At 60.4% G+C, this 20,560-nt stretch overlaps 1 protein-coding gene across 1 annotated transcript in view; it reads right to left on the bottom strand.

Annotated features, from left to right (window-relative positions):
• The window catches only part of TIMP2 (TIMP metallopeptidase inhibitor 2), a 48,250-nt gene that overhangs the window by 10,864 nt on the left and 16,826 nt on the right, over window positions 1-20,560 (bottom strand). The window contains exon 2 of the mRNA XM_043585720.1: window positions 1,659-1,759. Within this exon, the coding sequence (XP_043441655.1) occupies window positions 1,659-1,759 (101 nt within the window). The remainder of the gene's footprint in view (window positions 1-1,658; window positions 1,760-20,560) is intronic.

Raw genomic sequence — 20,560 nt, forward strand, 5'->3', positions numbered from 1 at the left:
TCAGAATCTCCGGGGAGAGGCCCGTGTATCTCCAGGTGGTTCTCACCCGTCGTGGAGGGACACCCCCCTGTGCACTGCCAGGAATTTGGGTCAAGCGTGGGCTGCTTGATGGGGCCCCGGGGCGGGACTGCACCCTTGCAAGAGGATGCGACTCCCCGGGGCCAGTGGGGTTTGACTTCTCGCCTGCGGATCTACTGAGTGACCTACTGAATGCGCCTGCAGCCCACGTGGAGGGGTGCACTGTTCCCCGGGAGGAGGTGACACAGGCAGAACCCACCAGAGCCAGGGGTTCCTGTGGCCCCACCGGGGGTGGTGACAGGCAGGGACGTGAGTGTGCACTGAGGACGGTCCCCCACCCCGGCCGTGGGGCGCAGCCCAGGGGGCGCCCTCGGGCTTCGGGCACCTCATCGGGATTTTGCTGGGCCTAAATCAGACTCAACGGCGTTGGTTTTGGGGGACAGGATGGGCGGGGAGGAGGGGCTTTCAACAAGCGAACCCCAATGGAGTAGGGTCATCTCAATGTCATGATAAACCGGCTTTGAGACAGCTCGTCCCACCCACGCCAGGAAAGGTTAGGCCGATGGTGACGACAGCATGCTCTATTCCTCACCAAAGGGCAAGAATTGTCCTTTGGTGTCGACACCGGCCTTTTCACGATGCCTCAATGAGGTCTCAGGAACAGAGACGCTCTCTCTCCAGCTCATAGCACACGCCCTCTTAGCTGCCACAGATGCAGCGAATAAGCACTTCATTGACCTTCGGATAACGTTTCCGGCTAAAAATAACACTTTTGTAACGAAGTTAAACACGCACGGCTACAACTCCCACCTTGACGAAGCCCTTTCTCCAGCTACAGCCTAGAATCTCCTTCTCTCCTGTGGACCGAGTTAGCTACTGTTGCCAACGATCAGGATCGCGGTCCTCCAGGGCTGGTCCTGTCTTTCCAAGCCCCGCCCTCTGCCCCGTCTCCCCTCAAATACGGGCTCCTTGCCCTTGGACACGAACACACGTTCCGAAAAAACTAACGCGTTGCCCCCCGCCCCCCGCATCTGTCCGCCCCTCTGCCACCCGGCCGATGTTCCTCTCCGTCACCGGCCGGGCTACGGGCTCCATCCTTCCTTCGCGTTCCCTTGCAAGAAGCTGGCTCCCACCACACCTGCCCGGAGGACTCCTTCCTTCCTCTTAGAATTTAAAGCTCACCAGGCAAGACTAGAGCCCACAGCACAGCGTGGGGGAAAGTGAGGCCTCCCAGACGCAACGACCGAGGTCCCCCGGCTTCGAACCTCGCCCCAGCTCAGCCGAGGACAGGCACCCGTGGAATGGTCCATAGAAAACTCTGGCACACTTGCTGGTAACGCTGAGGGCCTGCCCCGAATTTACGACCCATCACAAGGAAGACGACACATTTTTGAAGTAACCCAGTCGACGGGAACGCAGCAGGTCCACACGACTTTTCAGGCATTTACGCGCAAGGAAAATCAGATTGACTTGTGGCTCGAAGCCCTTAGGTCCGCTCCACGGGGGCCGCGCTGCATTCCCCGAGACCCCGGGACACCTCCTCATGGTTTCCCGCCTCTGGCGGGGGGGGGGGCCCAACCTTGCTCCCAACCTTCCCGCTGCTCTGCCCAGTGGGGCAGCCTGGTGACAGTCTCCCTTACCTTTATCTGCTTGATCTCATACTGAATCCGCTTGATGGGGTTGCCGTAGATGTCGTTCCCGGAGTCTACTTCCTTTACGCTGACCGCTTTGGCCCTAATCACTGCAAAATAAAGACACAGAGGTGAGGAGAGTCCCCCCCCCCCCCCGTGCCGTCCTGGCTCCGAGCAGGGGCGAGGGGCTGCAGGGAGGCGGGAGGCAGGGGGCAAGATGACCCCAGCCCTTAGCATGGCACCAGACACCCTCACGAGCTCAGCGGGGAGGGTCAAGAGGTAAAGCCCTAAGAGCCCCCTTCTGGTCCCAAGAATCGGTCCACGGGAGCCAGAAGCAGAAACCCGATCTCTCGCGACCAGCGGGGTTACTGGTAGGCACCGATGGGGACAAAGCGCTTTGTTGAGGTCACGCCTGAGTGCTCTGGGGCTTTTGCAAATTCTCTCCACTGTGTATGCAGGTGGCTGGGGAAGCAGATAAGCAAATTAACTGGCCCGCAATCATCATCGTGCAGCTAAGACGGGGAGCCTCCTACCACCCAGCCTCCGTCCGCAGCCTACTGGCAAACAGGCTTTTTTTTCCAGGCTGAAGGCAGGGGAGTAACAGCCTCCCCAAGAGGCCTCGTCGTGTTTAGGATTGGGCGGGGCCGGGGGGGGGGGGCTTCGATCTTTAGAGTCTATCCCGCTACGCCTAATCTGTCCCAAAAGTGTCCCTGAAAGATGTCCTGTGGCTGACTCTCTGTGATAACGACACAGGTTCTATAGGGAGCACGACAGAGGAAGGGTCAGAGCGCTTTACCCGCCAAAGGGTATCGAACCGGGTGAGGAGGCAGTCACGGGCACCCCGGCGACGTACGGGGCCGCTGCCACGGAAGGAAAATGACCCCAGACTGGGACACAAGGTGAAGGAGACGGAAGAGGCCGGGCTGGGAAGGTTCTGGAGTGTTTGCAAGAGCCCGAGGCTGCTCGTGGGCCATGCCCCCCCCCACAGCCTCCTCCTAGCAAGGCAGGCAGACCCCGGGCCCCAGCCAGTGCCCCGACAAGGTGAGGTGGGCAGTTCCCGTGTCATTTGGGCAGAGCCCTCCCTTTCCCCATTTTGACCCCTATCAGCTGGTGGCACGGCCTGTTTTAAGAGCTTTAAATGCTTTGGCCTCCACAACTCAGCTGTGCAGGGTCACCCGTTAATGGGATGTGAGCAAGACAGAGAAAGAAGGAACAGACAGAACCGGGCTCCGAGGCGCCTCTGTTCTCCACCCGCGGGTGGGCAGCTCGGATCTCGGGACTCCCTGGCCAGGGTGGTCTTCCCCACGGAGCCCGGAGGCCCAGGCACATGGACCCCCCCGTCTGTGCCCACCCCCCGGATCCCAGCCTGGCACCAGGGACCAGCGCCCCCACCCCACCCAGGCCCAAACCCCGTTCATGTGTCTTCTGTTGCAGCTGAGTCATGACCGGCCAAGGCCACGGGTTCCTGTTTTCGGGGCTGAGCCAGGCCCCAACCTGCAAACCCACATCTAGGAAATGCCACCCAGTGGGCCGCCCAGAACCGAGGGCTCTGCCCTTGGCAACAGGTCAACCTGTTTCCATGGCTCCTCCTGGCCCTGGCATCAGCGGACTTTTTCTAGACGCATCCCTCCTGGCTCAAGTGTCCTCCTCAGCCGCCCACTGCCCTCGTCTAAAACGGGAGACCCTTTGCAACCCGGTACCAGGAGGTATGTATTTCAGTCACCCCCGGCTGCTCCCATCCTGCTGTCCCACCAGCCCATAATAGTCCCTTGAACCCAAACCTGCCCAGGGGTATCCCCACCTCTGCTCCGAATGCCATCTACCCCTCCCCTGCCTGGAAAACTTCTATTCATCCTTAAAGACCCAGATAAAACTGCCCTTTCCTGTCTTGTTCTGGGGAATCCTGTCCTCCCATAGCATTTGGCACATTCCACACTCTCATCCATCCTGTCGTAAACAGCCGTGCACCTGCCTTTCTGATAGGCAGAGGCTACGTTCTCTTTTTTTTATGTCTATTTTTGAGAGCGAGCGAGAGAGCGCGCATGCGTGCATGAGCGGGGGAGGGTCGGAGAGAGGGGGAGACACAGAAGCAGAAGCAGGCTCCAGGCTTCAGCCTCCGAGCCGTCAGCACAGAGCCCGACGCGGGGCTCGAACCCACGAGCCGTGAGATCATGACCTGAGCCAAAGTCGGACGCTCAACGGACGGAGCCACCCAGGCGCCCCATTTTTTTTTTTTTTGGCAGAAGCTATGTTCTAGGCCCAGAGCAGTTGGCGCTCACCAGGTATTCGCCAGATGGAAATGAGCTGTACCTGAGAAATCTGGGGAGCCAGGTGAAGTCTGTCTGTGGTCCCTTGTACTACCTGTGTAATCTATACCCTACTGCAACGCCGCGTTAAGACGTGTCCATGCAAATCAGGAAACGTACCGGATTAACCCTGTCTCCTCCCGTGACACCGTCACCGGCTGATGATATCAAACGAACCAGAAACATCCAAGGGAAGCCACGGTTCTAGAAACGGCATTGCTGCTGGATTTTACTATAATACACCCAATTCTGCATGCTTTCTGGAACTGCCTTCCAGAAGCCCCGCTACCCCCACACAATGCTCAACCCGAAATAGGTGCTCAAGAAACATCACTCGCTGGCGGGCAGAAGACAAGCAAACGCTACTCTCAGACGGCGAAAAGGTTCCACTGCCTTCCATGCCGTTTTCTCCTAGAAAAACCCCTAAGGCTCCCAGGCAGTCCAAATCCTAATTCAAAAGGGGCAGCGCCAGGCTAGATTGTGTGTCAGCCCCTCCCCCTCCGCGCAGCCTCTGGGAAGTTCCCTGACGTCCCGGAGACACAGCCGCTCACGTCCGCAGCCGAGGTGCCACTGCCGGTACCCGCACTCCCTCCGGGTGCGGTGAGGGCTCGGAAACACGGTGCCCGGGGCCCCACGGACCTCTAGTTCCGGACGACGGAACAGCAAAAGCGCTGTGGCGAAGAATGGCGCGCACGTCCCCACTCTTGCGGGTGACGGGTCTGGAGAGCCACACCTGCTGGCCGCTCGGGTCCACACCGCACATCCCGGTCAGCACGAATCCCAGGGGCCGGTCTGACGCGGCTCCCTGACATGCTCGCTCTGGCCTAGGGCGACAGACTCCACACTTTCCGGTTTCAGATTATCGGAAAGAAGGCACCGGTTGCATCCAGGGTCCGGGGTCCACTCGCGGGGTCGGACTAGAATGGTAAGTGGCTCCCGGGCTGCCAGCTGCTTGCAGGGAAGCGGTGGGGGAGGGGCCCGGAGGAGCTCGGACGGGGCTCGTCCACGCAGCACAAGAACTCAGGTTCTTCGGCGTCTTTGAATTCTGCGTGGGGACCCCCTCTCTCCACTTTGCAAAACAAGAGAGAAGGTGAAGGAAAGAAAGAGAATGAAGAGAAGCAAAGACCAGTCCTCTGGCGATCTTCTGGGAGTGTCAGCGCCCTCCTGACGCGAAGGAGAGGCGCGACACATACACCTGTCCACGCGGGCTCGAGCCCCAGAGCCGCCAACCTGCTCCGGGCAGCAGGGGCTACTTGGGCTCAGCACTGTAGGTGGGGGAAGGGCACGCGAAAAGCTTTAGCGAATAAATTTATCAGAGCCAGAGGATCCCACAGGCAAGTGGAGGCAGGAGACCTGAGGGGAAACAGGACAGAGGGGCCCCACAGGGCGGGAGGGCTGGAGGGGCACCAAGGTGGGCCCCAGCCAGCTCTGGCTGCCGACCTTTGGACCCTCAGTCTTCTGCCCCCAGCACGAGGCCAGAAACTCAAGAGTCTGGGGTTGGGTTGCATTTCAAGCGAAATCCTAAAAGCATGGGCCTCCTTCTGCTGCCCACGGGAGAAAGGGGGGAGGTGTGGGAGGCCCTTCAAGGAGCACCCAACCCAGGCAAGAAGTCAGACAATGGACAGGAAAACAGAAACGCGCACCCTCGCGGCGGACAGGGAGGAGGCAGAGAACTCTCCAGAACGGCATCTCCCACACCCCAGGCGATGGGCATCTCCAGAGCTCTGGGATGGAGACCACTCTGAGCACAGGACGGGTCCCTCTCAGTCCCAGGCCGCTGAAAGACCAGGGCTGGGGAAAAGCAGAAAAGAATCTGAGAGGAAATTAAAATCCAGGCACGGACACACGTTTGCTGGGCCCAGTGTCCGGCCCTGGGGTGGGTGATCGGCCCACGGCCTGCCCACCCCCCACCAGCGAGGGGTTCTGCTCCGCTGGCCCGCCCTCCGCCGTAGGAACCAGAGGCAGCGGCGGGAACAAGAGGCTTTATAAAGATCCTTGTTCTAACTGCTTTGTGCTAAACAATGATGGCCTCTCCCCAAGCCGCTCGGATTTTGTTTTTTCTTCTTTCCTTTCTGCCGTTAACACAACATCTGGGTTTGAGATCAAGGGTGATACGCTGGCTGATGAATTCACCGCCAGATGTTGGCTACTGGAATGCACAACCGTAGACTTAATTCAAAGCACACGCAACCGCAGAGCCCCTGCCCCCACCCCTCGGGCCACGGACACCACATGATGTCACTTCCCCCGGCTAGCAGCCTGCAAAACCGATCCCTCGCACTCCCAGCCAGATTTGGGATGGAAAAGAGCTGGGCGGGTGGAGAGTCAAGGGCAGAGACGATGATCCCAAGAACACAGGCTGGGTTCAGACTCTGAGAGAGGACGAGCACCCAGAGAAAAGCCAGGGAGGCCAGACTGTCCTGGGAGAGGGGAGGGGGGGCAGGGGAGGGACAGCAGGGGGCTTCTGGGAAAACTAGGGTGTCCTCAGCGCACGGCAACGTGGCCTGGGCTGGCCAGGGGGTGTGGCTCACTCGACCAGCTCAGGCAGACATTCATATCATCCCCCCCCGGACTCCACCAACATCTTTTGAGTCCTACTGTGCCCGTGGAGGTTCCTGGGAGGCCACGAAGGATACAGCAAGCCGTGCCCATAATCCGTGGTGGGGGGGAGCCAGACCCAGAAGGAGAGCTCTCTTTGCCAAGTCTGTGTATTTTATTCTCACCGGGTCGTCTTTACTATCTTGCCATGGACTTGGCCACCCTGGAGGCATTTCACCTGCTACGTTTACGAACTTATCCTAATAGGACACTTCCCAATGGGGCCGCTCTGCCTGGGCACCGGCTCCCGATTCCGAAGCACGGGTCAAGCTGTGCATATTCAAACGTGACTTCCAGACCTTCGAGGCCTCGTCTCAACAAACTCAACACACGCTAAGCCCCCAGGCCCCGGTTCCGGGCGAGGCCGAGCTTCTGGCGTATGGAAAAACCACGCATTTGCCCAGAAGAGACGTGGGAATCTCGGGGCTCGGAAAAAATACTCCTGTAAATACAAGGTCAAAATCCAGCCCCGGATCATCTGAGCCTCACCAGTGCACTGACTCAGAGCGCCAGGGCTGGCTCAGCATCAGCACAGGCCACGTCCCCTCCCGGCCCAGCCTACTCTCTGTGGCCTCCAGCGTGAACCCGGGAGGGTCGCCCAGGGAGAGCACTGCCCGCAGGGACATGGCTGCTTTGCCCTTCCACCCTGCTCCCAGGCCCGTGGTCCCTCCGGTCAGGGGCATGTTCCCGGGGCCATGCGCCCAGGGGGAGGGAAAGATGGCGTCTCGACTAGATTTGCCAGACGTGTGCCCTGGACCCTCCTGTCCTGTGTCCCCAAGAGTGGGCGGGGCCGCCCTGTGCAGCAGCCGGAACGCAGTCGAGCCAAACCCGCTGCGGGCGCCGGGGTCTGACGGCCGCGGCAATGGCGTGCGGCCGCAGGGGCGAGTGCGGGGAAGGCCACTTCTCACACGGAAATGAGGTCACTGCAGCTGCCAACGCCCTCCGCGGGTCACCTGGTCCCTTTCCTCGTCTCCACGTACAATTACATGCCAACCTCTTCAGAGGAAACCCAGCTGCCACTGACTCCAGGTGGGCTCCACTCCGCTGGGGGCTCGGGGACAGCTGCAGGGGCCCTGCCGTCTAGACATTTACACCCTCCAACCGCAGAGCTACCCAAGTCCCCGCCGACACCTGCCGCTACGTCCTGCGGCTGCCGCTTAGGACGAGACTTTCTTACCCCTCTGGGGTGGACGGGCGACACCGGATGGCTGGTCGACCTGGCTGGAGCTCCTTGAAGGTAATGAGCGTGTCTAAAGCCTGGCTGAGGGTAGCCTGGCCCCGGGACACGCCCTGGAGGGGGCCCCTCCATCCCACCTTCAAGGCCAGAGTTGGGAAAGTGAGGGGGTGCCCCCGTCCAGCATCTAAGCCCAGTGGTAACAGCTGTGGCGTTGCCCACAAAAGCTGTAACAAAATTACTAGGTTTTCGGGGCCCCCAATTGCCATGGGATTCCCTAACTGCTTGCATGTGACTAAAGCACTTCCGGTGGCTGGTGGGGGGGGGCACAGGAAAGACGGTTGTGAACCCCTCCAGTGGGACTGCATTTGCATGGCGAGCAGGGTGGGCAGACCTCACCAGCTGCACGGTGGGGGACAGGGCAGACAGTGACCCAGAAAGGGAACCGTGCTCCCGTGGGCTGCAGGCCTGCTCAGACCCCCCGGGGCTTGAGGCCATGCCCCTCCCCCCAGAACTGCACCACGAGGAAGCGGGGTGTGGTCAGAGAGCCTGGGAGAGGCCACAAGGACATCAAGTGCTGGCTCAGCACCCAGGAGCGTCCACCCCACCTGCCCCTCCGGTCTCACTGTGTGCCCACCCCCCAGCTTTGTAGGTGCCCCTCGGTGGACACGGTGGTGAGGGCTTTCCCCAAACACCTGGCTCTGCCTTCCCTGGTGTCAGCGCCCGGCCCCTCTCGGTCGGCAGGGCAGCAGACTTCCTCCAAGGCCAAGTCTTTTAGGGAACTGAGAAGGGGGAAGAGGCATCATTTCACAATTAAAGGCCTCCCCGTGGTGCCGGGAGGCAACCAGGGGCTTCCTCCACTGAGCAGCAGCACTGGGAGACCAGATGGCACCTTCGGGTCCCTGCAAGCCTCCTCATCCTGGGGTGGGGGTGGTGGTGGCTGACATCCCCAGCTCTGGGGCAGGGCTGTGCCTATCCAGGGTGAGGGCAAGGCTTGGCCGGCGGGACTCAGGCCGGTGCTGGAGATGCCTGCACTCACGACCCCCAGGAGCAGATGCGTCTATGGGGGCCGACGCGTCGGGGAGGGTGACGGGCTGCACGAGAGAGCACAGGAACCAGCAGTGTGGGCCCAGCCCCGGGCCATTCGAGATTCTAGCACATTCGCTTGAGCTGCTGTCCACTGGATGCCCTGTCTCCATGGAGACCAGCACTCCCACCTCCACGGCCCCCTCGGGAGCAGGAGGGAGCCGTCTCTAAGAGCTCATCAGCTGCGCAGAGAAGAGCCTCGGCCCTCGCTGCTCGGCCGCCCTCCCCCCGCCCCCCCAGGACCCTGGCAGGCCCCTGAGTTGCGCCCCGCCACCCTTCCTTCTCCTTGTGAGCCCAGCGGGATCTCATGCCAGAGGCCTTGGTCACGGTTCCCGAAGCCTTGGGCTCAGGCCGTTCCCATTCACGTGCTGCTGAATCACTTGAAAAAAATGCATCCCGATCCTGGGAGGATTTGCTGAGAACAGTGCGGCTTTGTGGAAGGGACTGCTGCTTTGCACTTTCTCCGCCAAGACCCCGAGGAGCAGCCAAGCTCAGCCCCGCAAACCCCAGGCCTGGAGCCCGCAGCGGGGGGCAGCCGCTGGACGGGGCGGGGCAGGAGGCAGAGGGAGCCCAGGGAGGCGCGGAGGGAGCATCTGGCCACCCCCCTGCAATCCCTCCCCATCCGCAGGCTGAGGAAGGGGCACGGAGGGGTTGGGGGCTGGGGTGTCTTCACACTGCCCCTGGCAGGCCGGGACCCCGGGCTAGGCTCTGCTCTGGGCTGCCCCACTTTCAGGGTGAAGGCAGAGGGCTGGGCCCGGGGCTCAGGTCCATCCGCACGGCAGCACCCGCCCCCCTCCCCCTCCTCGAGTAGGGCTGAGGCATGCGGTCTGCGCGCTGACCCCAGCCCACGGCATTTCTCAGGCAGAGACAGGGATCCCAGGGCCTACGCTCCCAGCTTCCAACGTGGGAGAGGACCCAGCAGGTCAGTCCGGTCCTCACAGCTGTCTCCCGCATGCCTGGGACGCGGCCCGGACCGTCCCAGGCACCGCGGAGGCAGGCCACACCAACACATCAACTCCCTACCACGTTACATTTCCCGCTCGTCTGAAGAACTACTGCAGGGCAGAGAGGGTCCCCCGGGGCCCCAAGTTTTAAAACATCTTACTTTTCCCCACTATTCTACATTCCTGGGGTTCTGGATGTTATCATGCACCCGCGACCGTGCCCCTGGCTGGGCGGGGGCAGGGACGGTATGAGGACCCTCAGAGCAGCACACACAGAAGGCAGGGTCACAGCCAAAGCCAACGATGCCTGCCGGTGCGGCAAGAGCAGGAGGGGGGGGTCATGCCATCACGGGGTGAACCGCCGTTCCCGTCTCTTGTCCCGGCACTGCAGGTCTGCACCTGTCCCGCGGGCAGCGGACCTCAGCCGCGCACACGTGCCGCTCTCCTTCTCCAACCCCCCTGGGCAAACAGGGGCGCCCATCCACCACCCGACCGGCCACGGAGGCCTTCCCGAGTCCCTGTAGTCCGGGGGCGAGGACTCAGACGGGACTGCCAGGAAGCGACCAGATGGCAAAGGTGCCAGTAAATGCGGGAGGAGATGGAAACAGGGAGGCTGCCTCAAAATGTGCGGGCAGGAGCATCAAGCCCACGGAAAGTTCTAGAAAATACAGTGTTCGGAGAGGGAGGACCCAAGAAACGCTTCAGGAGAACGAAGGGGCACAGAGTCATCCGGGAGTCAGGAGTCCTCACTGCTTCTTGGCATGCTCCGTGGGAACCTGCCAGGAGCCCCACACCCTTCCAGGTGGCTCTGTCCCAGGGCCTCTGACACCGCAGTCCAGGTGGGTCAGATCAACAGGGAGCAAAGACAGGGTCTGCCAGGCCCCCAGCCTGCTCTTTGGGCACCTGACATCTTCACAGGGAGTCGGGGGTGGGCTGGAGGGCAGTCTTATTTTCTGCACTACTGGCCCCCAGCTCCTGCAGGACAGGTGGGAAAGGGCAGGGTGTCTCATCCCACTCTCTGGGGACAGCGTAGGCGTGACCGTCCGGGCAGCGACGACCCACCCTCCACCATGTCTCACTGCCTATCTCCTACATCTACTTTTAGCTCAAGTGTAGCTGAGGAGGGGCAGTTCCTCACCTAAAACACACGGGCCACAAATACTACCTTTGAAAGTAGAAACAAAAATCACCCTCTCCAAGGCAGGCTCGTCCATTCATTAGACCGGGGCTTCCAGCTGTCAGAAGACCTCGGTACTCAATGTTTGCGTCCTGTTGTGGCCATGGCTTTAAACCTGGGGATCTCACAGCACCCTCTCCGACCACGGAGAAGCTTCAGGAACAGGCAGGAGCTCCAGGTACCTCATCTTGAAATGTGCGACACTGGGCAACGCAAAGCCAACACCCCTCCCGGCCCGGGGCTTCGTTCTTAACGGTACTGAGCTTAGATCAGATCGTCGAGTTGGCTTTGGGGTCCTGACCCATGACATTCCAGAACCAGGGGACAAAACGATCACGCATCTTCTCCACCTAAAGCGGAAAAGCCAGACCGACAACAGAGTCCGAGGAGATGCTTTCAATGAGACGAAAACGCGCGGCAACAGAAGCCTCCTCACCCGAGATACTGAAGATTCGAAAACAACCCAAAAACCTCAGTGGGGTGCTGTTACTGCCCCATCCAGGTGGCGTATTTGGGGGTTCTGTGAGCCGGATGCTCTCCAGGGAAGCCCAGTTCAGCTTTCTCATGTGCCTGGGTCACCCCACATCTCCCTGGGCACACCCCACAGGATGAGGGACGGGGGACAAACCCCAAGTTCACAGGCATGTAGCTAAGAAGGCACAGCAGCCACGAAACGGAAGTAGCACACAGGCAGGAGCCGGTTTTGAGCAAATATTCCAGCCCTGGGCTCACAACCGTTCATGACGTCATCCGTGAGGAAATGCACGCTAAAGGGGAAAAGGCCATCCGTGGGCCAGTGATGCAAATGCATCACGACCGAAGACGGATGATCCCACTCCGCGCACCTGAGGTCCTGGGGAGGGAGGGGGGACGCAAGCACGTCCTTCATACGCCGGTCCAGGGTCACCTAACTACGGCTTGAGGTCCCAATCCACACCCACACCCCCCATTTTTGTAAATAAAGTCTCACCGGAACCCGGCCACGCCCATCCCAGTGTGAGTTGCCTATGGTCGCGTTTGTGGGTCATTGCCACAGACTGGCTGGCTGGCAAAGCCTGAAAAATTTACTGTCCTCTTCTCTGCAGAAAAAGTTTATCCACCCCCGTCCCAGCCCCTAAGTATCTGCAACTGACAGATGAACCCTCCCGCCCCCCGCCGCCCAGGGCAAGGTCTCCAGGGCTGCTGGGTCAGGGGTACAGCCAGGGGTGGGACACTGACCAGCCGGCCAGGTGCCCCGCCACTGCCAGCCCCAGGCGAAGTCGCCAGGCTGGCCCGGTTGCTGGGGACCACTCCCCTTTCCTCCCTCTGCCTCTGTCTTCTCCTCCCTCTCTTCCTGCCTCTCCTCCGCCTCACTCTCACTTCTTGATATTAAAGTTCCAAGAACGTATACTAAGCGGGGTCCTGTTAAACGATGTTGGTTTTGTGGGTCTGAAAAAGACTTCAGAGGTTTCAGTGAGATCTCCCCGTTTCGGTCTCGGCCAACGGCTAAGCAACACCACATTGAAACTTCTGAAACCGTGCCTGCTTGACCCTGGATTCCCCTGAAAGTCCAGTGTCTGTCCGGCCAAAACAGGCCTCATTCACCTGAGTCTCCGCTGTGCGACCGGCGCGAGCGGGCGGCCCCCACCCGTGGCCAGGCCCGCGGACCGTGCCCCACAGGGGCTGCCGCGGTCGCGCCGGGGAGGCCGCTGTGAAGCGGGGGGGTGCCTACTGGCTCCTGAGCGGGTGACGCAGACACAGAGGGCACGGGCTTGGGTACCAACGGTGCATTTACTGCGGGCAGAACTCTCGAGCTTATCACATCCTCTGAACTCCTGCAAGCGTTTCCTGGCGTCTTCGAGAAACTGCTTGTGCAACTTGTTTTGCTCTTCAATTTGCTGCTGAAGGTCACGGATCATCTGACTGTGCCCGTCATCGTCCGCGAAGCTAGAGGGCCAGGGGGAGGTGGCGTTGCCTTCAGACGGCCCTTCCTCGCTCGGGTCTCGGGAGGAGGGGGACTTCAGAAGAGCCACGCACGCCCTTCCCTGTTCTCTGGGCTCCTCCAGCTCAGTCTGGGGGTGGGCTCCCCAGCTCGGCCCCTGGGGTCCCGTCTGCCGACCCGGCCTCCGCCCCGTCTCCGCCCTCCGCCTGGGCCGCGATGCCACGCAGCCAGCTCCGTCTGGCAGGTCTTGTGGGGCAGGGCGACGCGGGCCCCCGGCCAGCGGGTCGAGCCCGGCCGGTGCACGCCCAGAGCCGGAGCACGGGAGCCGGGTCTCTTCACCGGCAGACCCTCCTGCCTGGAGAAACGACGGCTTACTCTCATTCCTAAACGTGAGCTTGGCCAACCTGTGATACTTTGGGTTCTCGAGCTTGCTCAGGAACTTTCTCCAACTGTCTCGGGACGCCGTCTGGCGGGCGTCCACATCCGCGGGTCGCATGGACTCCCTGCCAGGATCCATTTCGGTCTCCACACCTCCCGTCTTCTGGTCTCTTTGGGTCTCGCCTCCGTAGCCTTGCATCCCCGAGAGGCCGTGCTCCCCGCCGGGGTTGTGATCCGCCCCGGGCCTGGGTGCAAGGTTCAAGATCAGGTGTACCTTCAGCTTTCTGTTGGTGTCAAACAACTCTTCGAAGGCAAACTCCAGCTCCCTCTGCCACCTGCTCCTGTCACCGTGCCAGCGCAGGGACACGGGTGACGTGGCTCCCCTTCTGAGGGGAGAGCCAAGCGGCCACAGCTGTTCTAGGTCTTTCGCTTTTCCCTGGGGACCCTGATCCAGACAGTTGTTTTCCAGGCCTTGGATGGGAGAACGCGCCTCCTTTCCCGGCTGCCTCCTCCCGTCCCAGGCTCCTTCTCTCTCCCTTTTCTCCAGACGTTCCGGTCCCTCCACGGCAGCCAACAGCTTTTCCGTGTTCACCCCTCTGCTCACCTGCGGGTCAGCGGGACGGCGGCCACCGCCGGTCTTTGTCGAAGGCACTCGCTGCCCCTTATTCTTCTCTGGGGCGCAGCGGGGGCGACGGGTCAGGCCTGTGGCTTTGGTAGCCCCCTGCTTCTCCGTGCCCACCGCCTTCCTCTTGGTGCACTGGGGCCGCGGTCTCACCGGCTCCTCTGGGTGACTCCTCTCTGCTCTGTGCTTCTCCTCGGCCCCCTGCAGCCGGGCCGCTCCTCGCTGGGCAGGCCCCTCCAAGTCAGGTGGGTGCTCCCTGGCCTGTCCTCCCGCGACACCGAACAGATGCGCTAAACACGGCCTCTCCGGGCCTCGTGCTCCTGGGCTCGGGGACCCTAACTTCGGCCCCTCGGCCAGGCGCCGGGGCTGCTGGAGGTCTTGCCTTCTCTGCAGAGCGAGGTCTCCTCTCTCGCGGGCTTGGAGCAATCTGTGCTTCCGCCTTCCGCCTCAAAAGCGGGGCTTCGTGGTTGGGGCCGGAACACGGCTGAGCGGTTCTGCCTGTGTTTCTTCTCATGTCGGCGGCCTCCGCGGACACGGCTTCGGAGGGAGGGTGGTGGGGGCCAAGGCGCCAGGGGCTGAGGACACGCAAGGACGGAAGACACACGCGGCGGCCCGGAACGCTCTGAGGAGAGCGAGCCCCTGGAGACAAGGCACACGGAGCTCGGAATGCGGGACGAGCCCTACGACATGTCCCTCCGGATCACTTTGGCCCACACCCGCCCGCCAGGGCCCAGTCTCTGTTCCCAACTCGTCCTGCACACCTTTAACAAGATCCCGCAGGGCGACTGTTCCCGGTGGGGTGTGGGTCTGCTCTGCAGGGGACACGCGGCAATGTCTGGACACATGCTTTGCTGTCACGACATGCCAGCGTCTGGTATGTGGAGGCCTGGGACGCTGCTCCCCATCCCGCGCTGCCCCGGGACGGTCCCCACGACGAACGCTGGTTCAGCCCCACACGTCAGCAGTGCCGAGGTACAGACCCCCACCCCGGGAGATGCATCGGGACTCAGGCAGGGGCAGAACGGGGCGAGGGTCTGGTCTCTGCAGGGGGAGCTGCTTGTAAATGGCAGGGGGAAAGGGAGGAGGAGGACGAGGAGGCTGCTAGGCAGGATGTGTGTGCACGTGTGCAAGGGTGTGCGTGTGCAGGCACGTTTGGCACCAGAATCCAGGGCAAACCAATCAGAGAGGGGGTTAAGCTTCTCTCCTCAGGATTCACAGCTCTTCGCTCGTGGGATTATCAGAGGGGGACGCTCCGGCCTCAGGAAGGGACCCGGGCAGCCCGCCTTCCCAGAAAAGGAGGGGCGTTTACACCAAAAAGGTGTGGAGTCACATCTGTGGCCCCCTGCAGCTGACACCAAGATGAGCCAGGCTGGTGGGCTAAAGGAGCCCCTCCCCGGACAGCTGCAGGCTGTGCCGAGCGCCCCTCCACCACCCCTCCCTGCTCTCACTTCTGTGGGCTGAGCAAGGCCAGCCCAGAGGCATGGTGGGAGTCGGAACACAGCACGCGTCCGTGGAACAGCCGACCATCGCTGTGCGGGGCCCCCTTCCAGCACCTTACCCGTTTTGGCTCATCTTTGGCTCATCTTCCTTCTGATAACCCCGCAAGGTAAGCAGCTATCAGCACCCCTGGTTCACAGGTGGGGAAACAGAGGCAGGGACCGATTAAGAAACTTAGCCCAGATCACACAGCCGGCAAGTGGCAGAGACAGGCCTGTGCCGTGCACGGGGACCACCGTGCCTTTGACCAACCGCCGGCCGCCGGCTCTGGGTAGATCTGATCACGCGGTTATATACTTCCAGTCGGGGTCAGAGTTACGCTCAGCCACTGTGCCCACCACCGCTATGAGCAAGAGGAGGGGGAGAGAAGAGAAAGCTGGGGCATCAAACACACTGATGGAGGTTTGGTAAAGGGGCCACGGCAACTCAACGGGGGCAAGAGCAGTTTGGGTGTTTTTTCCCCCGATGAATCGTGCTGGGACAGCCACGTGCAAACACCAGAAATACAGACCCCCTATCTCGCCACAGACAAAATCATACACCGTATATAAAAATTAACTCAGGGGGCACCTGGGTCGCTCAGTCGGTTGAGCGTCCGACTTCGGCTCAGGTCATGATCTCACGGTTCATGAAGTCGAGCCCCACGTCGGGCTCGGTGCTGACAGCTCGGAGCCCGGAGCCGGCTTCGGATTCTGTGTCTCCCTCTCTCTCTCTGACCCTCCCCCGTTCATGCTCTGTCTCTCTCTCCTTCAGAAATAAATAAATGTTAAAAAAAAAAAAACAAACCACACCGACCATTGTGTCAGTTTGGGAAAAAAAATTAACTCAGAATGGATCGCAGACCTTAACGTAAGGTCTAAAACCACGGCTGTTCAGAAAGAAACGTGGGTACATCTTCACGACCTTGGGTTAGGTAAAGATGTCTCTGATACAACCCCAAAAACACAACCAATCAAAGAAACTGATAAAATGCCATCGACACTCAAGACATTTCCCTGCCACGAGACATCGTTAGTAAGTGAGAACACAAGGGATAGACTGGCAGGAAATACCTGTGAGTCACGTATCCAACAAAAAAGGCTTGAATCCAGATTATGTAAACCACTCAAAATGCAGGAAGACAAACAATCCCATTTTTATAAATTTTTTTTTTAATGTTTATTTTTGAGACAGAGAGAAACAGAGCATGAACGGGGGAGGGTCAGAGAGAGGGAGACACAGAATCTGAAACAGGCTCCAGGCTCTGAGCAGTCAGCACAGAGCCCAACGCGGGGCTCGAACTCACGGACCGCGAGATCATGACCTGAGCCGAAGTCGGCCGCCTAACCGACTGAGCCACCCAGGCACCCCACAATCCCATTTTTAAACGGGCACACACACACACAACATCAAACCAGACCCTTCCCTAAGGGAGAGGCACACCACTAATAAGGCACGAGACGCTCAGCACGGACGGTCCTCGGGGGAACGCACACTGAAGCCACAGCAAGGTCCCATCCACACCCGCCGGGCGTGAATTACGGCCATAATTAAAAAGACGGACAATAACAAGTGTTGGTGAGGACGGGGAGGAAGCAGAAGCCTCACACACTGCCGGCGGGAACGCAAGATGGTGCGGCTGCTTCGGGAAGGAGTTTGGCCGATTTTTAAAAGGCAAACCCAGATCTGTCAGGTGACCCGGCAGTCGTGTGGCCAAGAGAAAGGAAAGCACGTGACCCAAGACACGACCTTCCCGGGGGAAGTGGGGAGCTTGGGTCTGAGTCTCAGATGCCCAACACTGAACTTTTCCCAACCTGGGAATGGCCACGGTGGTGTCCAAACGGGGAGAGAAGTCTGGAGAGCTGTGGCTGTCCCCTCGTCTGCCTTGGAAGATACCCGCGGGGAGGGGGGAGAGTGTACCCCGAGATCCGGCGGTCCACTGGCTCCCCCTCTGCTCACTGGCCCCGGTCAGTAGTCTGGACACGACTCTCCCACTCTGGAGTGCCCCCCACCACTCCATCACCCTGAGCCAGGCCCCCGGAGGCGGATACCCCAAAGCCGCTGAGCTGGCTTTCCTGGAGACACACAAATGGATGAAACAGAAAAATCTGGGGACAAAGACGTCTTCGGGACAAAGCCCAGAACTGATAACCAGCAGATGCCCCCCTCGCTGTCCGTCCACGTCCCCGGCTCCTGCGTGCTGACACTCCAAGCCCGACCCCGCTCGCTCACTTAAGCCCAGAGTGTTCTCAGCGTCCTGGGGTTCTCCCTCCGGTCTCCTAAGCCTGCTCCCCCAGAGCTGGACGGCTGCCCGCCCCATGCCGGCTGCCTGCCGCCCCTCGGGGAAACCACAGCCCCGGTCCCTACACAAGCCCGGCTCAGAGCAGCAGACGGAAGGAAGGTGGTCACCGACCGGCCTCTAGTGCCAAGCGGACACTGGGCCCATTCTCTCTCTCACCCTCTGCGGCCCCAGCGCGGCAGCCGCCCCCAGGCAGTCGCTCAGACAGCCTTCCGATAGAGACAGGCCCCTGCCAGGCAGCTGGGGGGACCCCGTCTGCGGGCGGCGGGGAAGCGCCAGGCCCACAGCAGACTCCGGGGCACCCCGCGCCCGTGAACAGGAAGGACAACAGTGCCACAATTAGAGGCCGGGAGGTGCCCAGACCAGGGGCTCCGACGGCAGGCAGGACGGAGGGTCTCGGGTCCGTGGCTCCCTCCGGTGTACAGGACGCATAACGCCACGGGGCTACGAAGCGGGGACGCAGTAGAAGCCGACCATCCCTCCCACGTGGTCTCACCATGAGGAGTTCTATTCCTACCCCACTTTTGGATGGGGAAACCGAGACTCAGAGACGTTAAGTAACTTGTCTGAGGCCACACAGCTCAGAGGCAGTACAGCAGGGATTCGAATCTGAGCAGGCAGACCCCTGATCTGAGACACCTACCCTGCAGCTGAGGGGGGTCAGATCACCCGGGGGCGCCTGGGGGGCTCAGGTGGTTAAGCGTCAGACTCTTGCTTTAGGCTCAGGTCATGATCTCCTGATTCGCGGGTTTGAGCCCCGTGTCGGGCTCTGTGTGGGCAGCGCGGAGCCTGCTTGGGATTCTCTCTCTCCCTCTCTCTCTGCCCCTCCCCTGCTTGTTCTGTCTCTCTCTGTCAAAATAAATAAATAAATCAACTGGAAGCAAAATTAAGAACTTACCACCTGACACCTGTCCTCTCGGGATTCTGAGGCGCCCAGCTTCCGTGCTAAGCGGGCGGCGGTGGGGGGGGGGGTCCACAGTGTTTTCCGGGTGCTTTTCTCTGAGGTCATCGAATGAACCACCCTCCCCTTTCCCATTCGAGTATTTTACTTGAACATCGAAAGGCAAGATCTAGCCCAGTGCTTCCTGAATCTCGCGGAGAGTCAGATTTTGATCCGGAAGGTCTGGGGTGAGGCTGGGGGCTCCGATTTCTGAGGAGCCCCCAGGGGAAGGGATACTCTGGTCCGGGGACCATACTTTGAGAAGGGCGGCCCTAGTAGGTGGCTCTAGCCAGTATCAGGGCCTTGATCTGCCTCCTCCCCAGCCCCCTCCCCACCTGAGCCCCTCCGGAAAGACCCCTAGTCAGGCTCTCTGTGCCCCACCCCTGCCCTGACCCCGGCCACTCCTCCTCTGTCCTCGGCCACCATTCTAGCCCAGCTGGTGGTCGGGCTGTGACATCTTCTCACCCACACCAGCAGGTCTCCAGGTGCAGCCCACAGCCCGCCTGCACCCCCGTCCCCTGCACTGCCGGTGAAAATGCAGATTCCGGGGCCCTGCTGCCCGCAGATCCCGTCCCAGCCTCTGCAGGGAGGGGCCCAGAGCACGGCCGGCTCACCAGGCAATCACCAGCTCCCAGACAATACCCACCAGGGTCCACAGTCCCCGGCCTGCGGGCCGGAGACCCTGCTGGCAGTGTGTGATCTGGCTCCCCGCCGTTCCCAAATGCCCCCCTCCCACCATCCGGGTCCCGCGCCCCGGATGCACAATTTCTTGTTCCACCAACAGACACCTCCTCAGCCCTACCCACGTCTCCCAAGCCAGGTCCGGTGGCCCCCTGGGCTCTGTAGCAACTAGAGAGACACTCCTGCCCTCTCCAAAGGCCTGCAGGCTCAGTGCCTGGGTCACAGGGTTTAGCACCTTTTCTTTGAAACACACAAAAATAGACACAGAAAGGCTCCCGTTAGCTGGTGCGGCCAGAGAGGGAGAACATCTCCATATAATTAAGGCTTACCCTCTCAGAGGCAAAGTTCATCATTTCTGTCCTCTGAGAGTACACAGAATAGATCAAACTTGACCTCTTCTGGAACGCTCCCGATTCTGTTTTGGACAGTAACATAAAGATTCCCTTAAGGGCTTTTAAAATGCATAGGACGAGGGGAGCCTGGGTGGCTCAGTCAGTTAAGCGTCCGACGTCAGCTCAGGTCATGATCTCACGGTTCACGAGTTCGAGCCCCACGTCGGGCTCTGTGCTGACACAGCTCAGAGCTTGGAGCCTGCTTCGGATTCTGCGTCTCCCTCTGGCTTTGCCCTTCCCCTGCTCGTGCTCTGTCTCTCTCTCTCTCTCTCAAAATTAAATAAACATAAAAAAAAAATAAATAAGAAAGAAATTAAAATGCAGAAAACTAAAAAAAATAACGAAAAGAAAGAAAAAGACACGTGTAGGGTAAGGTTCCTCTATACTAAGTGACCTCCCCGAATACAATCTGGGTTTTATAGGTTGACTTTTTTCTCTTTAATATTTATTTTTGAGAGACAGAGAGAGGGACAGAGCATGAGCGGGGAGGGCCAAGGGAGAGGGAGACACAGAATCCGAAGCGGGCTCCAGGCTCCGAGCTGTCAGCCCAGAGCCCGACGCGGGGCTCGAACCCACGAACCGTGAGATCATGACCTGAGCCGAAGTCGGACGCCCAACCGACTGAGCCACCCAGACGCCCCTCTACGTTGACTCTTTATAGCTGCCTATGTCCTCCTCCCTGGTTGTGAGACAGACAGAGTGACAGCCAGCGCCCTATCCTCCAACAGCTCCCAACTCCTGTGGCCTGCCACCCACACAAGGGAGCTTGTTAAACTGTGCCCGAAGAATAAACAGAGTCTGCAGTACGGGGCACGCACAGGCTCTTCTGTGAGTCAAGTTCACGAGTGTGTGAGTCTAGCCGTCCCAAGTCCAGCTGCACGGAGAGCCAGCCTGCAATTTCCCGCGGGGACACAGAA

Source organism: Prionailurus bengalensis, chromosome E1, assembly GCF_016509475.1.
Source record: "Prionailurus bengalensis isolate Pbe53 chromosome E1, Fcat_Pben_1.1_paternal_pri, whole genome shotgun sequence".
Taxonomy (NCBI): domain Eukaryota; kingdom Metazoa; phylum Chordata; class Mammalia; order Carnivora; family Felidae; genus Prionailurus; species Prionailurus bengalensis.